The following is a 22,251-nucleotide window of genomic DNA, read 5'->3' as shown; positions in this document are numbered from 1 at the left end:
GTTTTCATGTTAAGATACACTGGCATACATGAGCAAGTGTTGTGCTGTTGCAGAACTACTTTGGAGATGCCTGGAACGTCTTTGACTTCATCATCGTCTTGGGCAGTTTTATCGACATCATCTACGCTGAAGTGAATGTAAGCTCACAGCCCGCTTCATTTCTCCCGCTCTTTCATCTTGACTTTCCCATTTAGAGACAGAGCTGAACCGAGTGCTGTGGATATTTATCTTGTATATTCATAGCCGTGCTCTTTTTTTTTTTTTTTTTTTTTTTTTTTTTTTTTACTTTAACAGCTGACGTGAGGCATGCTTTTCAACAAGGTTTTAGACTGTTGAAGTGTTTTTCTTCCGTCGCATTTCTTGGCTTCCTGTTTCTTTTCTTCCGTTCCGTTTGACCTCATCTGGCAGGTTGTTTTGGATGTGAAAACGGTGTGACGTAGGATTCCTTTACACATTTATTTTCCCCCCAAGATAGTCTTCCGACCTTGTTCCTTTCTTTGAACCCTTCTAATATACTATGGTTTGAACATTTGCTGATTCTGTACGTAGAGCTAGACATGTCTTTCGTGGTTTCTTTAAAATCTGCCCTCAAGTTCATGCCTCCGACACGAAGTGAAATTCATGATTTCTGTAGTTTTGGCTTTTGTGGAGTCGCTGCTGAGAGACGATAAAAGGAAAATGTTAAAGTTGCAAAATTCTAAAGTAAACAAAACTCTCCCTTCATACAAGAGAAATTGTTTTATTAATTTGGGTGGGGTGGGGGGTTCAACTGCAGCACATTACTGCTAAAAGTAAGAATAGTGAGCAAATGTACTGAGGTCAGATTTGAACCTTATGTGATTGTTTGGGTAAGTATGATATTTACATGTGCTGTTGTTTTTTCTGCCAGTGGAGGCATGACTATAAAGTGAATGAGCTACAAACTTGTCCTCTGCTCTCTTCTCTTGTCTTGAATTCATGGATGAGACAGCAATCTTCTCCTTTACCTTCCCGTACTCCAAAGTTTATCTTCAGTTGTTGATTTCCCTGTCAGTTTTATTTCTTTGCGAACCGTCAAAGATACTAACTTTTCTTTGAAAAGGACACACCCAATTAGATTTCCCCGGCAGTTTTGTTTCTTTGCAAACTTTCAAAGATAGTAACTATATTTCCCTGGAAAGGAAACACCCAAGTAGAATTTTCTAGCAGGTTTGTTTCTTTGCAAACTGAGAAAGATGCTAACTTTTCTATTGAAGGAGCCAGATTTACACTATACTCTTTGTTGCTTGTCAGGAGTCTGTGAATTTGTGACAAGGGAAGGCCCCTTTACGCATTATTACTATGTGTGGCTGCATTTTTTCAAGCACGCCTTGTGTGGGCCTGTGATGGATGCAATGGATTTTGTGGCCTGTGTTTCAAAATGTGGCAAATGTGCGTTGGCTGCCAACAGACAGAGTAAGACGGAAAAAGCTTTGAGTGATATGAGTCGGCAAGGCAATGAATAGCATTGCTGTTGGCTTGCTGGCTGCACTGTTGTCTTATTTCCAGTGGCTGCTGGTAATGGCTGCTGCTCGCTGCACCAACGGCTGGTGTGCTAGCTGTCGCCAGGCTGTATCTTGGTTCAATTGCTCATGCCTATACTCTGTACTCTCACCGTGTTGCAGCTTTCTTATTTCAGTTCTTTTTTGTTTGAAATCATGCGGCTCGTTTCATCCTCTTTGGTTCGACCAAGAGTATTTGTAGGGCTGTTTTTTTGTTTTGTTTTCATTTTCATTACTTTATTTACTGTTATGATGACATGAATTATTCAAGACTTAATACTGTTAGTGTTATTTTTAACAATTAGGGGTTAGTTTGGTTTGACATAAAGATTTTTAGCTTTTCCTCGGGAATTGTTTTTCCACCAATGTTCTTCTTAGTTTTCTACCTTATGTTGGTCCCAAATAGCACCTAACATATTCTGTTTGAGGAAGTACATAATAAAGCCCTTTTTCTTTGTCGTCGTTATATAAACAATCGCTTCCTTTCTGCCCATAATAATGTAAGAGTCGAATGTATCATTGGTCCTAACAGCATATGACTTAGTATTGTTTAGGCTAGCAGGTGTTTAGTTGTCAAAATCCTGTGATAACGTGTAAAGCACGTACCTTGCAACATGACTGTTGCATGCTTTGGAATAGACAAACACTGTGACAGTTGTCATTCCCGGTCTTTAAGCACAGTTGCATATCACTTTCATTCATTTTGTTCAACCTTATTATTTACTCCTTTTTTTTTCCTGATCACTTGGTTTGTTTGAAGGGAGCATTATTTATTGACTGGCAAGCTGTTGTTTTTTTTAGCTTGCTGATTGTTGGATTTTTGATGAATTGATTGGCAGCTGTTATTTTCCTTTTTAAAACATTTTTTTTTACATCATTGCACAGGGTTGATGCATTGTTAAGCATGTGAATTTCTAACGTCACTCACTGCTAGTTTTAATGTTGACCCCTTGCCTGTTTCTCTTTCTCTCCTCATGTTCATCACACCTCTTCTTGCTCCCTCTAACCTGTATGTTTCACTTAGCAGGTTTCTATGACAACTCCCCCCTCCCCTCCCCCCAACCACCACCACCACCACCAGCATTCATCACCATTGTCATCCTAACATCTGTTTTGAAAACCAAGGAATGAGACTTTTTTAATCTGATTTTTTGCATTTTGATTTTTTCTTTTGTCAAATCTTGCTTCTCTGCGCGTTGACAGAGAACTGAGGTTGGTTTGATTTTCATCTCACCTACAACGCTGTATAACTGACTGCATGCTGCCTCTGATCCTCCCCCCCTCCCCCGCCCCCCTCGTGCCCACTCCGCCCCACCCCACCCCCCCCCCCCCCCCCTCTCCCTCTCGTGCCTCTAAAGCCTATAACTAGCATGACAGGTATGTCTTTTGCATGGCAACCAGGGGGCGGGAGTATCGCCGGGCCTTCCTATTTCTCTCCTTGTATCTCCTCCGTCTCTGTAGCCTTCTTGCTCTCGCTCGCTCTTTTTCTTTCTCTTGTTCAGTCCATCTTTTTGCTGGTCTGTTTTGAGTTTGATGTCACAGTTGGCTTCTCCCTCTCAATTCTGTCGTTGATTTGCTTCAGTATGTAATTGCCTTCTGATTGCCCATTTGTTTTTGCCGCTCCTCTCTGTTTCTAGTGATCTTCTGCCTCTTTTTCTGTACATTATTTCTCCCTTTGGCCAGATTAATTGTAGCTGTTTGTTGAAATTTCAGCAGCTAGATAGAGTGGGATATTGATCGGAATCCCGTTGAAATTAAGGCAGCTGGATAGAGTGGGATATTGATCAGAATCCCATTGAAACTAAGGCAGCTAGATAGAGTGGGATATTGATCAGAATCTCATTGAAATTAAGGCAGCCAGATGAAGCGAGATATATATATCAGAATCTCAATGAAATGAAGGCAGCAGGATAGGTATTAAAATCTGAAGCGAGAAACGACATATGTATTTGATTGGATGGCATAGTGATCAGGGTAAACAGGAAAAGAGCTGAAAATTGTGCAGGCATGAGTGATCCAAGAACAGACATCAGTATTAAGGGTGATGACCCGGGTTGTGGTAGTGTATTGAGCTGACAATTTTTTTTAAAAACCCACCATTGTTGTAATGACAGAAATGGTGATTGAAGCCATAGGAAAAAAAACGATTTTGGGGTGCAATTTTTATCTTCAATTTGCTGAGAAGAAAATGCAGGGAAAAAGAAACAGTTTAACACTTTACTTGGAGATGATTAATAATAATAATAATAAATGAGCATTTATATAGCGCAACATCATAACTTTACAATTATGCTCTTTGCGCTTGACACATTTAAAATCAAAACACAGTTATACAAGCATTTACATCTACATTCATAGTCAGCAACGCTTAATTAAAAGCATACACCATCAAACATACATTACAAAAGATTCTTCCACTAACTAAGTAATAAAAACATGAATAAAATAGGTAGTGAAAACAAGGAAATACCAGCTGAATACCCTTAATCAAACAGAACATGTTATCAACAATACTGAAAAACAGCCCTAGATGTTTATATACATTATCACATTATCACTAAAACAACAAATACACTACATGTAGCCTACTGATGGACTGAGAAAACAAAATCAGGGGTTGTATTTCTTGAAGAGGTGCGTTTTAAGTGCTCGTTTGAATGCTTGGAGTGACTGAGAGTGGCGGATGTGAAAGGGGAGAGAATTCCTTTGTGTGGGTGCGCAGAAAGTAAAAGTGATTAGGATATGATCAGGCCAAATAAAAATAAATGTTGGTTAAGGGTAACCCTATTTTTTTCTGCCGACCCTAAAACTTGTTTTTTCATTTCTCAAAAACAATCCCCCCAAAAAAAACTTTGGCACATTTTGCAAACCATATCGAGGCCCCCCCCAAAAAAATAATTTTAAAAAAGCCGACCTACCAACCCTATTATGATTGGTCGCGTTACCCGAAACCAACATATATTTTTGTTTGGCCTAACTGAACAACCTAAATACCATTCGGTATCATATACTCTATATATCTTGGCAGTACAGGGACAATGAGTGGGGGGTCTGGAACTAGAACGTTAATTGTCCCTGGTTGTTCATGCAGCAAAGAAGATTCAGTAGAACTGGCTTTGCATGGACGTTCTTTTTACCACGAAGGTCTTTGTACTTGTGCGCTTTAGTCTAGTCAAGTCTGTAGACCGATAGCAGAGTAATTTTCCATGGTCGTTGTTAGAGTACAGCTGTTACAAGTTAGACTATACTTTTCCATGGTCGTTGTTAGAGTACAGCTGTTACAAGTTAGACTATACTTTTCCATGGTCGTTGTTAGAGTACAGCTGTTACAAGTTAGACTATACTTTTCCATGGTCGTTGTTAGAGTACAGCTGTTACAAGTTAGACTATACTTTTCCATGGTCGTTGTTAGAGTACAGCTGTTACAAGTTAGACTATACTTTTCTCAACTATGCAGAGCACGTGTAGGCAAACTGTTGGACATTTTTCAGGCTTGACCAATAAGGGCCTCAGGGGCTCTAGTATAGCGTACCGCACTAGAAGTATAGAGCATCTTTATTATAGTGTTCTCTTTGATGATTGTGCACTCATTTGCTCAACTCTGTGAAGTGAGAATGTAGTTGCAGTACATTTGAAGTTGCACACTGAAGGTTGTTAGACGGTCAGTATAGTCGCTATAGGGAGAGTGTAGCTCCAGCTTATAGGGAAACAGGCTGCATTTGCTTCAAGATGATTTGATTTGCGCATGGCTATAGGACCATTAAGTCTTGTTTTCTTTTTCTGGGGATGAACCATAGCTATTTAAGGAATGGGGACCGCCGGGGTTTTTTTCAGTCTGGTTTGTGATGGGAAACCTGATTGTTGCATTTGTGTGTAGAGCTACGGACCTCCAGCCTCATATTGTCTATTGACAGTAGATTACAATAACTTGGGGTCAACTTCATGTTCATGTGTCTGTGGGTTGCAAGAGAGTGCATCCTTTTCAAAGACAGCCGTTTTGTCCCATATGTCCAGGCTGCAGGCTGTCTCTTTCTGTTTGTGTGTCTGTTGATAAAAAGAAATGTTTGTGAATATGCTGTGGTAAATATATGAAAGGAAAGGGAAGATTTTCAGGAAAATCAACAGTAGAAAATGTGGACAGGGATGGGGGAGTTGCCACCCCTTGTGCTGCTCCTCTCTCGACTCTCTCTTTCTCTCTGTCTCGCTTTCTCTCTCTCTCTTTCCCTTTCTCTCTCTCTCTTTCCCTCTCTCTCTCTCTCTCTCTCTCTCTCTCTCTCTCTCTCTCTCTCTCTCTCTCTCTCTCTCTCTCTCTCTCTCTCTCTCTCTCTCTCTCTCTCTCTCTCTCTCATTTTGATGGCTGCGTTCTTCCCATTCAAAGAAGTACATTGGGTTTTTTTCTTTTTCTTCTCTCTGAAAGAAAACATGGCTTCTATTTTTGATTATTCATTCTCAAGTATTCCTCATCTACCAAACCGGAGGCTTTGTCATTCCAAAGAACAATTTGTTCTTCTCAATTAACTTGCATGCGTCAGTTTGCAGTGTGTTCTGTTGCATGCATGGCTACACCACTGCTGAAGCACTCTCTGACCTTGACCTTTGTTTGAACAGTTACCTCTGTATTATTTCGTCGTCTCTTGTTATTGGTCTCGTCAGAACTTTTTGTCTCTGTGGACATCTGCAACCTCGTCTCGCTGTTGGGGCCTGCATGCATGGTGGATATCTCTCTTCGTGTGTGTGTGTGTGTGTGTGTGCATATATGGTTTCTGCAGTCTTCCAGTCCTCCGTGTTACAGTACTGTGGCTGTTGTATTGTTTCTTCAAGTTGGACGGATCCTTTGTGGTTTCTGAGATAATCATTCTGCTGCCTCCTGTGTTTCAAGTGGCAGACTGATGTTGTTTCTTCGCTGTCTCCGCTCTTGTTTTGTGTGCGTGTCTCTGTGGCTGTGTGGCGTACGTGGTTGGGTGTACGGTACATGTCAGTGTTGCATGCAGAACTGTGTATGGATTTGGAATGTATGGGTGGCTGATCCGCGCCTAGTGGGAGGGGTTCATTTTGAAACGAGGGATGTATCAGGCTTCAGATGTTTGTAGTAGTTTTAGCTGGGTGGAGGTAATGGCTGGTGCTTACAGAATCTGCATGGTGCTGCATTTTAGAGCAGTGTCCTATTCTGTAGCATCTGCTTTATTTGATTAAGATAGAGTTGAAACTGTAGGCTTGTTGGTTTTTGTCCTCATCAGACTATATCACACAGGCAATATATCTCTCAGGCAGTATATATCACAGGCTTTGACCACATGTAGGCACAATGTAGACATAACCAATGACCTGGCACTGGCTACAATATGATTAGGCTTTGTAGAAACAAGCTGCACGGTCGTAAGAAAGATATTCTGCAGGTAAACCTCTTTGTAACTCTTTCCCTTCTGAATGTTGTGGCAAATTGTCAGGTTTACATTGTGTCATCGTTTCAAAGTCAATGACCTTTCAGTTGTGAACAGTTATAAAGAGGTTTACCTGCGTAATGTAAGGACCACTATAGGGCTGGGCGTATATAGTAGTCATATAGTGCAGCATGAAGAATATCCTTCTGCTCCTATAGTGCTTTAGCTTTCTATACACTGTGCATAAAGTTTCTTTTCCAGATTCCTGTAGCAGGGAGAATGAACATATAAGCTGCGTCCTTGTTTGCACATATATTATTTGTAATCGCATATAATTGTGTCTTCCTTTCTCTGTCAGTGAACAGAACAGCCAAGAACTTTCTTATTACTTTTTTTAATCCTGCCAAACTTTGCAGGGAAGATTTAGTTGTGGCATGACAAACAAATTTCAAGTTATGGCAGGAGAAAATAGGCAGTTATAGTTTCCGATGTTGCCTGTTTTCGATGGTTCTATTCTTAAACAACAGAAACTTGATTTTGCAGCATTGAGAGTATTTAGTATTATTATGTGACAGAAAGTTGATACAGGACAAATGGTAATGTAAGGTATTTTGATAAGTCCATCATTTTGTTATTAAACATTTTTTAATAGCAAACAAGCTTTGACAAATACACACATGACACTTGTTAAGGAACAGAAGGTGTGAATTTTAATTTTTGTTGAAAAAGTATTGATACTTATTTTTTAGTAATAAGATGGTGAGATTTATTTTTGACTGAGATTTCTTACTGACTGTGTATTCACTATCATCAACTTGTATGCTTATTGGGACCAAGTACAACCATGTGCTTGCCTGTTTGTATTGTATGCTGTCGTTATGTTTGAACCAAGGGTATTATAATATTGATATGCATATATATATACTCTTGCCATATTGTGTTGCAATTGCAATTATGTTGTATATGATATATTATGTTATAACTTAGGTATTGCAGTGTGAAAAACATATACTATACACTGACAGGTGTGTCTCACTGATATAGAATTTTGTGTTTATGTGTTTATTTATTATACAGGTAGTTTTAAGGTTCAGAGTAAAGTTATTTCAGAAGTCCCATATTGGTGTACTTAAAGCTAACAATTTTGCCTCACGTTCATTAGAACGTAGCGTTTCATGTCTGTCAGGTTTTTAACAGCACTAATATAAGGATGAATAATGTAGATTATATATAGACATAAAGAATGATTAATGGTAGTGAAGTTGAACATAATTATTAACATTTTAGATTCGTTGACCAATATGACTAATTGTCATTGGCAGAGAGCAAAACACCCCTCGGGAGACAAATCGAAGCCTGATGATGCCCTATTTATTATCTACACACCCCCAGATATTCTGTTTGACAATTAACTGATCTCTTTAATGATTTCTGTTGACCTTTAAGGCAAGCTTTGAACTGATTTATTTAATGATTTTATAAATGTTGCATTGACCTTTAAAGCTATCCTTGAACTGATTTATCTGATTTATAAATGTTGACCTCTAAAGCAATTCTTGAACTGATTTATCTAATGGTTTATATATGTTGACCTCTAAAGCTAGCCTTGAACTGATTTATCAAATGATTTAAAAATGTTGACCTAAAGCAATCCTTGAACTGATTTATCTAATGGTTTATAAATGTTGACATCTAAAGCAAGGCTTGGATTTCACCATGGTTCCCAGAGAGGTTTGTTCAGTCGGTTGTGGTTGTGGCGTCGTACGTCAGTCCAGTAGCGGCCCGTCCACTATAGACTTCTGTCCAAAATGTCCGTCCGTCGTGACGTGCGTGGCTAAGGGTACCTTCGTCAGTCATCCTGTCATCACCTCATTATCGTCGCCATGTAGCCAAGATAACGTCAGTCATCCTGTCATCACCTCATTATCGTCGCCATGTAGCCAAGATAACGTCAGTCATCCTGTCATCACCTCATTATCGTCGCCATGTAGCCAAGATAACGTCAGTCATCCTAGCTGTCATCACCTCATTATCGTCGCCATGTAGCCAAGATAACGTCAGTCATCCTGTCATCACCTCATTATCGTCGCCATGTAGCCAAGATAACGTCTGTCATCACCTCATTATGGTCGCCATGTAGCCAAGATAACGTCAGTCATCCTGTCATCATCTCATTATCGTCGCCATGTAGCCAAGATAACGTCAGTCATCCTGTCATCACCTCATTATCGTCGCCATGTAGCCAAGATAACGTCATGCAGACTCCCTCCTGATGGATACTTTTAAAGAAATGAATTTTGATGTGTGCATGTAGCGATTACTTTACTTCAACATTTAGGTAAATAGTAGAGGTATTTTTTAGGGGGGGGGGGGGGGGGGGAGATTTCACAGTTATACCATAAGAAGTATTTCAAAGGACCGGTCGTATCATTGCTGGTAAACTAGTACTTTACTGTAGGTGTACAGCATTGTGGGATTGATGAATACTGTAGAAGTTTTTGAACTTTTATGCATGCACATGCACACATTTAAAAACATTTCTTTTTTGTCTAGTTCCTGAACCGCATTCCTTAGTGCATGCATAAAAATGGGACCAAGCCAATATTTCATGTCTGTCCAAAGTATGATATTGTTCTAAGTATAGGGAAAGGGATTTTGTGTTCTCCTCTTGATATTAAGTCACTAACCTCAACCCCCCTCACCCCCAGAAACCATTTTCTTTCCTTCCCAAGTATGATATTGTTTTAAGTATAGGGAAAGGGAGTTTGTGTTCCCCCTCTTACCAAAGCAACTAACCTTAAAAGCACCCACCCCCCAAATCATTTTCTGTCCCTCCCAAGTATAATATTGTTTCAAATTAGGAAAACAGCTCAGCCAAAGTTGACAAAAAACAGCCAAACGGGAACCTTTAAGTTCCATTTCTTTAGATCACGGTCCCTTCGCTTATAATCCTTATCTTCTCCCCTCCACTCCAAAGTTCCCCGTTCCCGGCCTGGTAACTCGGACTATCCAATATCTCTGTATCTTTACAGGTCAGTGTACTTGTTACCATGCATATAAATGCATATACAGAGCCCTTTGAGGTGTTGTGAGCGTATCTCAGCTTACCATTATATCAATGTTCCAATCTCCCCAATCTAGCCCTATACCCCATAAATCATACATCGTGAGTTGCATGACTGTCATTCTTTGTCCGGACGATCAGATTAGAGTGAGGGTGCGTGAAAAATGTACGCGCCCTGACAGTTTAGCTGTGAACGTCAGTTTTAGTCCCTGTAGTTAGAAAGATTATAGAACACAAAATCCAGTTGATTGAAAGATCGATACATCATGATTTCTTCTCCAGGGACAGAATCTTTGGAGCTGATTATCAGGTGTTTTTTTTAGCACTGAGGCGACAGGCCTTTGCACATTAACTCTTACCAGTTCGCTCCCTTGCCCATCGTAAGCAAGCTTACGATGCCCCCCCTGTAGTTTTCCACTGACCAATTATCTAATTATAATTTTGTTTTAATTTTTTTTTTTTACATTGGATGGGTCGGACAGTGGATAAACTCATATTTAAGACACACTTTATGACTGAAACAAGCTGGGTTTTTGTTATAAGTTAGTTATAGAAATGCATTATTAGGCAAAAAAAAAAAAAGGTCTGTTAACGGTAACATAGGCCAAAAAAATAGGGTCGGTAGGTCGGGACTTTTTTTTATTTTTTTTTATTTCCCCAAAATATATTTTTAAGTTATTTTCCCAAAAAACAAAGCCCCTTTTTATATTTAGTCAAGTTTTGACTAAATATTTTAACATCGAGGGGGAATCGAAACGAGGGTCGTGGTGTATGTGCGTGCGTGTGTGTGTGTGTGTGTGTGTAGAGCGATTCAGACTAAACTACTGGACCGATCTTTATGAAATTTGACATGAGAGTTCCTGGGTATGAAATCCCCGAACGTTTTTTTCATTTTTTTGATAAATGTCTCTGATGACGTCATATCCGGCTTTTCGTGAAAGTTGAGGCGGCACTGTCACGCCCTCATTTTTCAACCAAATTGGTTGAAATTTTGGTCAAGTAATCTTCGACGAAGCCCGGGGTTCGGTATTGCATTTCAGCTTGGTGGCTTAAAAATTAATTAATGACTTTGGTCATTAAAAATCTGACAATTGTAAAAAAAAATAAAAATTTATAAAACGATCCAAATTTACGTTTATCTTATTCTCCATCATTTGCTGATTCCAAAAACATATAAATATGTTATATTCGGATTAAAAACAAGCTCTGAAAATTAAATATATAAAAATTATTATCAAAATTAAATTGTCCAAATCAATTTAAAAACACTTTCATCTTATTCCTTGTCGGTTCCTGATTCCAAAAACATATAGATATGATATGTTTGGATTAAAAACACGCTCACAAAGTTAAAACAAAGAGAGGTACAGAAAAGCGTGCTATCCTTCTTAGCGCAACTACTACCCCGCTCTTCTTGTCAATTTCACTGCCTTTGCCATGAGCGGTGGACTGACGATGCTACGAGTATACGGTCTTGTTGAAAAATGGCAGCTACTTGACTAAATATTGTATTTTCGCCTTACGCGACTTGTTTTTTTTTTTTTCAAATTTTTTTTTTTTCCAAATTTTTTTTTTTCAATTTTTTTTTTTTTTCCAAATTTTTTTTTTTACCAAATGCCAAACAAAAGTCTAGGGTCGCGCGAAAAAATAGGGTCAGTCAGGATACCGTAAACAGAAGGCATGAAACGTCCAACTTTGAAATTTGGGTGGGGGTATTCAGGTGACAATAACTTTTTTGTTTATCAGCAAAACTCTATAAAACTTTGCTATGTTATGTAAAATGAATGCCCAAACAGACTAGTTAGCAGCATATCTAAAATAAACTGAACACAAAAAAAATTTCTTCTTTGTGTTTGTTACGTGTTCCAAAAAATGGGCGTACAAATTTCAACAAAAATCATGTTGTCACCCCCATAAAAATGTTTACCTTTAAAGATAGCACAATTCTCTTTGCAAATATGAAAAGCTTATTCATTTTCCTTTCATTTGATATATAACTTTCTATATTTCATTTAGAATATGACCCCAGATAGCCACTCGGCAAGTAGGCACCAACAGCACTGTAAAATATGCCCTAAAACCCCCGAACTGGTAAGAGTTAAGCATTATTAGAACTAGACCATGCTATGGGTTTGTTGGGAGGTTGGAGTGAACTTAGCGAAAACAGTGACCCCTTTTAGCACAAAACCAAGGAAGAAGTAAATACCAATGCCTTAACATCTCAAGTTTTAAAAGCTACATATAATTATCATGTGTTAAGCAATTTGTAAACCTGACATCTCTTTCGATGAAACATTAACCTGCCATAAGTTATGATGCCCTTCTTTTCCCTTATATATATATATATATTTCCAGACCATCATAAACTTTCCATTGTACTGGCTATTGTGTACAGGAGATATTAACAGAATATATTATGTGGTTGTATGACAGTGAAACTATTTGTAGTTCTATATTGTTTAGTGACTAGCATCTAGTGAGTATTTAATAATATCATCTTGCGTAATTAGCACAAGAAAAGGATAGTCAAATTGTCATGGAATGCATATATAGGCACATAGACAGTGTACATGTAGTAAATTTGTTTAACTGTAGGAAAGAGATGATTTTAAGTGAGCGAAAGAAAAAAGGAGTTGACTGTGTCATCAGCATGAGATATTAGGTGTTGAGTGGTTACATCTTGTGGTGTAGTGGTGAGTTAGAACTTAACATGTGTGTATGGTAGACCACAATTATGTGTTACACTTACAGGTTCGTATTTGTCAAATTTCACACTCTGTTGTTAACACGAAAGTTATTATAACTCATTAACTGTCTGTAATAGTTTACCAGAATATTGGACACAGCAGAAATCACATAAAATGTATAACCTCTTGTCTCACAGCCTGTTCTGCAATTAGCTCGTAGAAATGAATTTGTACCAACCATAATGCAGTAGGCTCCGAAAATGGCGTCGTTGAGTAATGCACGTATCAGTGGGCGGGTTCTTAATGTTGTTGTTTGTAACACAACCTGTTGCATTAATTATCACTCTCACAATCCACACTAACATTTCTGCAAATGGGTTGCATGAGCATATGATTAAATGCTAGAGCTCTTTGTTCCGTCGTGACAGCTTTTCATCTCACTCTCAAAACGTTTGAAGCACCACGGTGGTAGAGACAGTGATAAGAATATAGTATACAAAGAGTATAGTATACAAAGTAATCTGTGAATTTTCTGAGCAAAACATTTTTTTGTACTTGTGATTTGTGTAGCCGGGCAAGTCCATCATCAGCATCAACTTCTTCCGACTGTTCCGCGTGATGCGTCTGGTCAAGCTTCTCAGCCGTGGGGAGGGCATCCGTACCCTTCTCTGGACCTTCATCAAGTCATTCCAGGTAAGTAATTTACTCGCCATGGCGAGAAGAAACCTGTAACTGGCAAGTACAAATGTTCATCTACTCGCCAAATGCGAGTAAAGTTGCTGAAACAAATTGTTGGTTTGGCTAATAGATGGCTAGTACATTTTCAGAATCACTAGCCAAAGGCGAGTACACCATTTTTGTTGGACTTTCAGGGCTGTGTTGTTGTTGTTAAACAAAAGAAATCTGTGCTCAGCAATGCAAGGACAGCACACACACGCAAAAAGTCAAGTTTTCACCTCTGGAGGCTTCTTCGGGATCACAAACAAACAAATAGAAAGAAAAGCAAAAACCAATAGCAAAAACAGCACAGAACAACAACAAAAAAGGGTTAAAAGATGGAGTAAACCTTGTTGTTGTGTTTGATTCACAACCAACTTTTGTTGGCTAGAAGTCGCTCAGAAGTTGGTGAGGCCACATCTGCAATGTGAATGAACTGTCCTGCTTTTTTGTCTAAATATGATTCTTATCCAACTTGCCAGGGTCTGAAACATTCATAAAGGAAACTTATAGATTTGTCTGCTGGAAGGTTGTAGTAGTCAGTTGTTATTGGTGTTTTTGGTTGTTTTTTAAATTATTTTGTTTAGTACACCAGACATGTCAGCTCAGTCCATACTGTAAATATGCATTATTCTAAGAGAGCTCATCAAGCAATTGTTCTTTACGTTCTATGTTTGCTTTTATAACTACTTGTTCCTTTGCACTGTTAGAGATCTGTTTCATAATGTTTACTTCGTTGGTAGGTTACAGTTGGTAGATCAGGGTAAATGTAAAAAATGCAAAGAACAAAAACTGTGGACTTTGGCTACCAACCGGAAGAAGAAGTATGTCTGTTGAATTTGTTGCAAATTAAATCTGTATAAATTGACTGTGTAAATTGACTGGTTCTTTTTTGGGTGTGCAGGCTCTTCCATATGTAGCGTTGCTGATAGTGATGCTTTTCTTCATCTATGCAGTAATCGGAATGCAGGTTAGAGAGAAATAACCATGTACTCAAGTTTTCTTCTTTCTAGGAATGAACATTATTCGAAATAGTTATTCGCACATAGGATGGTTGTATTGACTTTTGAATTGTATGTGAATTGGTATGTGCTTACTCGGATGACGCCACACATGCACATTCGCACATGCTTGCACCCACAGACACACACACACTTGCGTGCACTTATGCATGCACAGAAGCATGCATACACTCAGAGACACGAACATGCACACACACAGACACACACACACACACACACACACACACACACACACACACACACACACACACACACACACACACACACTCAATTTAAAACAATTTAACACCAAAAAATTGTCCACTTAAATATTGTAAAACCCCAAGCCTCTTTCGCCTTATTGATGGCTTATCCTCATCACAAGAAGATGTTAGAAGCGTGTCGATGTATTTGTATAAAAAAAATTCAGCTAAGAGAAGCAGTAACTCAACCTCTTAGTTAATTGTCGTGCAGTGTGTATGGATAGTATTGTTCAATAAGTATGTTCTTATTGTTTCACATGTTGAGTGCAATGGTATTTTATACAACTCTTTTGTTCACACCCCTTCATAAGGGGCAATGGCCTAATGAAATAAACCATTTGCGTCTTGCATCTCTGATGGGCAATGTTTGTGGTTTACAGGTGTTTGGCAAGATCAGGATGGACAGTGACTCACATATCCACCGAAATAACAACTTCCAGACATTTCCTCACGCAGTCCTGGTATTGTTTCGGTGAGTTGGCTATAGAGCTACCCATAGTCGATGAAGCATTCCATAGTCTTCAGCAGAACATGTGAATGGTGTGTGTGTGTGTAAGAACTGTCTCTATTATCTTGATATCTCTGAGGCAGCTTTGTTGGCATCTATGTGTGTGCCTGTCGGTCTGTCTGTCGGTCTGTCTGGTAGTGCACATGCATGCTTGTCCATGTGAGTGTGTTTGTGCACTACTTTGCATAAACTACTTTGTGATATTTGTTCATAATTTTCTCCTCTTGAATATGTGTAAGGATCAGGCAGGGCTTGTACAGCTTGGCTGTAGATGAAAGCTGCCAAACGTTAACCATCTAAAGTCAGGGTCACACCCGAGAACGTGTTCTGAATGATTTTACTGTGAGGGCGTAAAACAACACTTATCATCACCTGCCAAACGATCAGCTACTGAGTTGAGATTACAATGTCAGACCTGGTTACTGTACGAAATTTGCGTACAATCTTACGAAATTGAAGACCGCTGTACGATTATACGCCAGACATTAAAATCATACGCCAAAAAAAAAATCAATCGTACGCGGTTTTTTGTGTTTGTTCTTTTCGTATCCGTGCCTAAATCACGAAAGGGAGGCAACCGTACATCAGCATCGGTTTGGTACGTCATCCGCCTATCGAGTTGCGCATGCGCATTGCGGTGTTTCTTTTAAACTGTCCAAGATGGCTACACGCGAAAAGCGAGCTCACGAAACCGATTCAGAAGATGAAGGGGACAGTAAAGAGCTTCGGAAGTACAATCAGGTTTTCAAGCCGAGTTACTGCAAAGACTTTCCTTTCGTCACTTCGTCGATGAAGGGAAAACACCACGCCTTCTGCAAACTTTGCAGAACGGACGTTTCGATCAGCCACGGTGGAAGTTATGACATCGACAGACATGCGAAAGGCAAACGCCACAAAGAAAATGCAGCCGCGGCAGGTTCCTCGTCAGTTGCCGGGTTTTTCAAATCAAAGTCCGACGCTAAAGAAAGTGAAGACAGCAGCTTAAAGACCACGATCACGAGATCAGAAGCAATCCTGTGCCAGTTCATTGCGGCGAACATGTCCCTGTCATCGGCAGTGTGTGTGTGATGTGTGTGTGTCTGCACAGTGTGTACCGCAAGAATGAATTGTACACCTTAAAATTCTAATTGTACACATTTTTAGCCTCATTTGTACACCAGGAAATTTTAGTGGTAATCAGGTCTGCAATGTGTTGTTCAGGTCAGCGACGGGTGAAGCGTGGCAGGAGGTCATGTTGTCTTGTAGACACGCTCCAGAGGTGATGTGCGACGAACTGTCCGACACCTACGCCACCGACCCCACAGCCAGCTGTGGAACCCAGTTTGCCTTCATCTACTTTATCTCCTTCTACATCCTCTGCTCCTTCTTGGTGGGTGTCGCATGTGTTCATTTGTGTGGGGGTCTGTGTGTGTGTCTTGTCTGTGTGTGTGTATGTGTCATGTCTTGTGTGTGTGTGTGTGTGTGTGTGTGTGCGTGTCTGTGTGCGTGTCTGTGTGTGTGTGTGTTCAGTTTACAGAATTAGAGATGAGAGAAGTCTCCATCTCTTTCTATATCCTCGATCACCTCCTTCATGGTACATGTGTGTCATGTATGTGTACCTGCATGCGTGTACATGTGTCAGTTGTGTGTGTATGTGTATGTGCGTACCTGCGTGCGTGCGTCATTGAAAGGAGAGGTCATCTGTTTGTCATACCATTTAGAAAGTGATTGCAGTTTCTCATCCAAACTGACTTATTAGTATAGTACACCACTGCTTCATGCAAGCTTGAATCAACTTCAGATATAACTTTAACCTATCATTATTAATCCACGCTACAGTAAAGTTTGATGACCTTTTGCAGATCATCAACTTGTTTGTGGCGGTCATCATGGACAACTTTGACTACCTGACGCGTGATTGGTCCATCCTGGGGCCCCACCACCTGGACGAGTTTGTGCGACTGTGGTCCGAGTATGACCCTGAAGCCAAGTGAGTCGCACACTGTCACCCCAAGAGATTGTAGCTGACCCTCATGAACTTGCCATTGCCTGCTGACTTAGTTGCAGACTTGAACTGTTTTAGAATTTACAAATTGTGTGCAGGGGTGCTCATTTTCCGGTTCTTTACTGATTTCCCGTTTGAGAAAAAGTCCATAATTGATTGCCACATGGATTCTTCCCCTGCCACATTGGCAGCATATAACACTTTCTATGAGGATGACAGTCAAATTGATTTGTGTTCATGGTTGCCCTTGTAACATGCTTGTTGTGTTGTCAACAGAGGGCGCATCAAACATCTGGACGTGGTGACCCTGCTGCGTAAAATCTCCCCGCCCCTCGGCTTTGGTAAACTGTGTCCCCACAGAGTGGCCTGCAAGGTGAGTCCTACACAGCGCTTGGCTTCATGCATTGACCATAACATGTAGAGTACAGCTTGGTGTACAGTACAGTGCTACCTGGGATGCAAGGACCCTCTGGTGAAAGGACACCTCCATGAAAGGACACCTTCTGTTGTCTCCTTGTCGGACAGGAACACAGAAAAAGAAGAAGGTCTCCTTGTCTATTATCTTTAATTGAAGATTCCTGTAATGACATGCCACCCACGATGAAGGGACACTTTTGGCTGGTCATCAGGGTGTTCACCATGGGGAGGCTGAACAGTATGCATGCATACCATAGATATGGGTTTTCACCTCTCAGTGGCTGCGAGTTTTAGCAGGACAGTCAACTTTTGTTCTCAATATTGGATGCATTGTCTTCTCATTTGTCTATCCTTCCAAAGAAGATTAGTTTGCACAGCTTTGCCTTCACTGGATGGCTGGAAGTGATAAGTTATGTGCTGGTTACAGCGGCCTTGTCTCCTCATTTGTCTTTTCTTCCTCTCCAGTACAGCATGTCAAGATGATTCATTTCCACAGCTTTGACTTAAAGATGGCTGGCATGACATTTTATCTGCAGGTTACAGCGGCCTTGTCTTCTCATTTGTCTATCTTTCGACTGTAGTACAGTATATGAAGAAGATAAGTTTGCACAGCTTTGCCTTCACTGGATGGCTTAGGAATTGATGACATTTTATCTGCTGGTTGCAGCGGCTGGTGAGCATGAACATGCCCCTGAACAGCGACGGCACGGTGATGTTCAACGCCACGCTCTTCGCCCTGGTTCGAACCTCGCTGAAGATCAAGACGGAGGGCAACATCGACCAGGCCAACGAGGAGCTGCGGGCCGTCATCAAGAAGATCTGGAAACGCACCAGCCCCAAGCTTCTGGACCAAGTGGTCCCCCCTGCAGGTAGTAAGTAGTGCTCCCCGCATGGGTTGCCGTCCATCCTTCTCCTCCCCTCCCCTCTGGCCCCAAGCCTATCTTTCATTGAGCACGAAGTCGACTTGGCGAAGCTTCGCGAAGTCATTATACCACAAAAAAACGCAGCAACGGCTAAGTACTTTGTACCCTACTTCGCTTTCCAAGTTTTGACATGCGAAGCTACACCGTAGCTCTGCGACGAAGTTGTTCTTTTTGTCATAAGAGTGCTTTTTGATTCAAGATGGACGTAGAAATAACACTCGAAAGAGCAGAGTGCATTCCCTTGGACTTCACGAAGCAATGCTGAAAGTATTTCAATTAAGGGACGAATTTTCGCTCCAGAAGCTTCGCGAAGTGAGCTACGCGAAGTCGACTTTGTCCAATCAAAACTGGGCTGAGTCGACTACGTGAAGTATACTTTGCGAAGCTGGCCGCACAGAGCTTTAGCACTGAGTTTTTCGGTAAAAAGACTTTGTGGAAGTGTTTGCGTAGTCAACTTCCAGGTCAATTAAGGACAGGCTTTACTGTCCCCCACCCTACGCCAGGCCGCTCTCTACCCATCCTCGTTTTGATCCCCCTCCCTCCCCCCCCCCCCCCCCCCCCAGCACTTGCCCAAACCCCCATCTCCCTGTATGGCGTGATGACCTAGAAAGTGGACCAGCTCTTCTCGTCCAAGAAGTCCTCCCCTCCTCCCCTCCTCCTCCTCCTGACAACGTGTTCTGCACCTCACTGGCACCGCACGCACAGCTGCAGGACGGGCGGCAACCTCCTAGATGACTGGATGCACCGATTTTATCACTTCAGTTCTTGGTTTTCTCTAGGCATTTTTGGTTTTGGTTTTTGAGACTTTTTTTTTTACTATCACGTAGTAAACCACAGCATAGCTTTTTATAACCTAGCTAGCTAGCGCACTTTTGATTAATCATTTTTAGGAGCAGAATTTTAGAGCTTATAGTCATGAATAGATCAAGAAGAATATTGACGCGAAATTTAAAGGCTGCGGGTTTTTGTAACCCAGCTCACCTTTGATTAATCATTTGTAGAAGCTAGGAGATTTTTGACATGGTAAAATTAAGAACAATGTTGAACCCAAAAAGAAGAGGGCAGCCGGTTTGTTTCTGAGGGATAAAAATAAAGCTGAAAGTTATCACAGAGTGTGTTTTTGTGCAAACAATCAGAAACGTCTAACTCTTCAAAACACTAAAACATCTGCTGAGTAATGAACTGAAAGGGGAAGATTATGAGAGTTAATAATATGGGTAATGTGAACAACTACATTTTATTTAGTGTTGCTCTGATTTTCTTCTTGGATGAATAGAACTTCAACCTATTTGCAAAATAATTGCATGGCGCTACTTTTAAAACTTGAGTGTCAAAAGAAATGTAAAAAGAAGGAGCAAATTCATTGTCAGAAAATCAAATGCTATCACATCTCTGCAAACCAAAAAGACAGACCAAACTCACACCTCAAAACAAAAACACAAAACAAAAACAGGATAAGTGATAGGAAGAGATGACAGAAGAGCCAGACAGCTCCCAACCTATCCAATAAGGATGAAACGGGTAACGTTTTCTCTCTCTCTCTCTTTTCCTCTTCCTCTTTATTCTCATCTCTTTCCTTCTGTTTCTTTGTTTCCAAAGCCTCCACAGTTTTCACACAATTTTTATCCCCCCCCCCCCCCCCCTTTTTACTCGCAGCAGATTTAAGAAATGTAACCTATGGTATTTTCAGGACTATAAGGCGCTTTGTTGTGAAAGGCGCAACCCCCACTTTTAAGTTGAAAGTGAGAACAATCCACACAATAGGCGCTTCCAGTGTATTGGCTGCAAGTCAAAACAAGTATACAGAGTGGAAATACCTTATCTGCTGTGAGATTAAAGAGTCTGCATTCTCAGAGCTGTTTGACCTTGTGACCTCAGGTCAATGACCATATTTTCAGCTGAGACCAGCTGCCTGCCCTAGTTAACAGACACTGACCTGAGTTTTAACTACGACACCCATGCTTTTGATGTCTCAGAGGAAACTTTGTCCAGCTCATAGAAGCTAAAACATGCATATCACTAGAGAGGGACTTTTCCCTTTCTTTGTATAGCGATGTGGGTACAGCTGCACTCTTCTTTGGCCATACACAAGGCCATACCGGTCAATAGGGCGCAGGGGTAAATGTTAAGGGGAAAATGTGCGCCTTATAGTTGTGAAAGTACGGTACTTTGTTTGATTTGGTTTTGACACGTTTTTGTCTGACTGTTTGTGCACAGTAGTTCATCAGTTTGTCCTCGTGTGTTGGTGTGGTTTTCCAAAGTTTGTGAGCTGTTTGCTGTGCTGTAACGCATGAATTGATCCTGTTTTGTGTGTGGATTTTGGATGTGCTGTTCTTGTGTCGCTTTCTGATCTGTCTTACTTTAAATTATTTTTTCATTTATTCTCTTGTCTCTTTTCAATCTGACTGTGTATTCTCTCTCTTTTCCTGTTTTGTTCATCTTTTTGTCTATATGTGAGACTGCCTGTCTGTCTGTCACTCTGAAACTCCATACTTTGTGAATTTGTGGTTTTGTATGATGTGTTTTTCACTTTCTATTGCTGGACCTTTTGTGTATGTTCAGAAGTTTTGTGTAAGGTTTTGTATATTGTTTGCTGAGAAATTTGAAACTCCTAAGAGCCACTGTAGATTCTTGGCACAGAAAGAAATGTTCTGTAAGGCTAAAATTCCATGTTTGTCTTTCATAGCAATAAACCGTAAAGAAGTACAGTAAAACATTTGCTAACGACCAACCTTTATTGAATGCAGATGTTGCCAGGATCTATTTTGTTTGGCAAATGGCTGGAAAATATTCAGCATTTTTTTAAGGTCTTCTGCAGTCCTTGGCATCATTTTTACCCCACTGTAAAAAGCAGTTCGGGGGAAAATGGCAGCAATGTTTTGGGCACAATTTTTTTAAATAAGTTTTGATGTTCACCAACTGGCGGACACCAAGCGACATCCCTCACAGTGAATGTGTCCAGGAATGTACTGTGTGCTGTGTTAAGCCTGGCCTTAAGTGGGCGAAGTCGACTACGCGAAGTATACTTCACGAAGCTGGCCACATGAAGCTTTAGCACTGAATCTTTGGTAAAAGACTTCTCGGAGTCTTCGCAAAGTCGACTTCGGGCTCACATTTAACTGCAGGGCACTTCCCAAATACTGCCCAACACCACACACACCCATCTCCACAACCCCCATTTAGCCCGTATGTTGCCAGTGATCTGACCGGCTGTTTGGTTTGGGGTGGGGCCTTGCAGGGGACGACGACGTTACGGTGGGAAAGTTCTACGCCACCTTCCTCATCCAGGACTACTTCCGCCGCTTCAAGAAGCGCAAGGAGACCATGCAGAAGATCCAGAAGGGTCAGGAACACACCAACGCCCTGCAGGTAGAAAACATGCTCAAGGAAAATAAGTATCATTTCTTCTTCGGTAATGTGGAACTTTAGCGTTGTAAATTTAGAGCTCACAGTCGATCAAAATTGATCAGATGTTCGGTTTGATGTGTAGTCCGTGATGTAGGTCGTTTGCACGTCTGTGAACCAGCCACAATGAACTCAACTGTACTGTGACTCTCTTCAAGAAAGGCATGCAAATCATGCGTATCTTATCAGTGTGGTTTTGGATGCAGATTTGGCCATGTTTTACAAAAGAACTTCAAAGAATTTCAGAATTATACTGTCTCATTACGAGATCCGACATCCTATTATCGGGCGAGCCACATAAGAGGCCAGTTTAACCTGTGTGCGCTGTTTTTTCAACCAACTTTTTGGTGCGATTTTTCTATTTGACTGACACCTGACAGG

At 40.7% G+C, this 22,251-nt stretch overlaps 1 protein-coding gene across 4 annotated transcripts in view; it reads left to right on the top strand.

Annotated features, from left to right (window-relative positions):
- LOC138964883 (muscle calcium channel subunit alpha-1-like) overlaps positions 1 to 22,251 on the top strand; it is a 123,759-nt gene that overhangs the window by 54,813 nt on the left and 46,695 nt on the right. For 3 of the 4 annotated variants that reach the window (XM_070336949.1, XM_070336950.1, XM_070336947.1), the window contains exons 24-32: positions 54 to 137; positions 13,223 to 13,345; positions 14,274 to 14,339; positions 15,014 to 15,105; positions 16,342 to 16,510; positions 16,983 to 17,110; positions 17,402 to 17,498; positions 18,210 to 18,414; positions 21,704 to 21,834. In XM_070336949.1, coding sequence (XP_070193050.1) covers positions 54 to 137; positions 13,223 to 13,345; positions 14,274 to 14,339; positions 15,014 to 15,105; positions 16,342 to 16,510; positions 16,983 to 17,110; positions 17,402 to 17,498; positions 18,210 to 18,414; positions 21,704 to 21,834 — 1,095 coding nt within the window. The remainder of the gene's footprint in view (positions 1 to 53; positions 138 to 13,222; positions 13,346 to 14,273; positions 14,340 to 15,013; positions 15,106 to 16,341; positions 16,511 to 16,982; positions 17,111 to 17,401; positions 17,499 to 18,209; positions 18,415 to 21,703; positions 21,835 to 22,251) is intronic. The other variant, XM_070336948.1, reaches the window with a different exon arrangement.

This window comes from Littorina saxatilis, linkage group LG4 (assembly GCF_037325665.1).
Source record: "Littorina saxatilis isolate snail1 linkage group LG4, US_GU_Lsax_2.0, whole genome shotgun sequence".
Lineage (NCBI taxonomy): Eukaryota > Metazoa > Mollusca > Gastropoda > Littorinimorpha > Littorinidae > Littorina > Littorina saxatilis.
The sequence above is the reverse complement of the archived record's forward strand: the minus strand, read 5'-3'. Positions and strand labels throughout refer to the sequence as shown.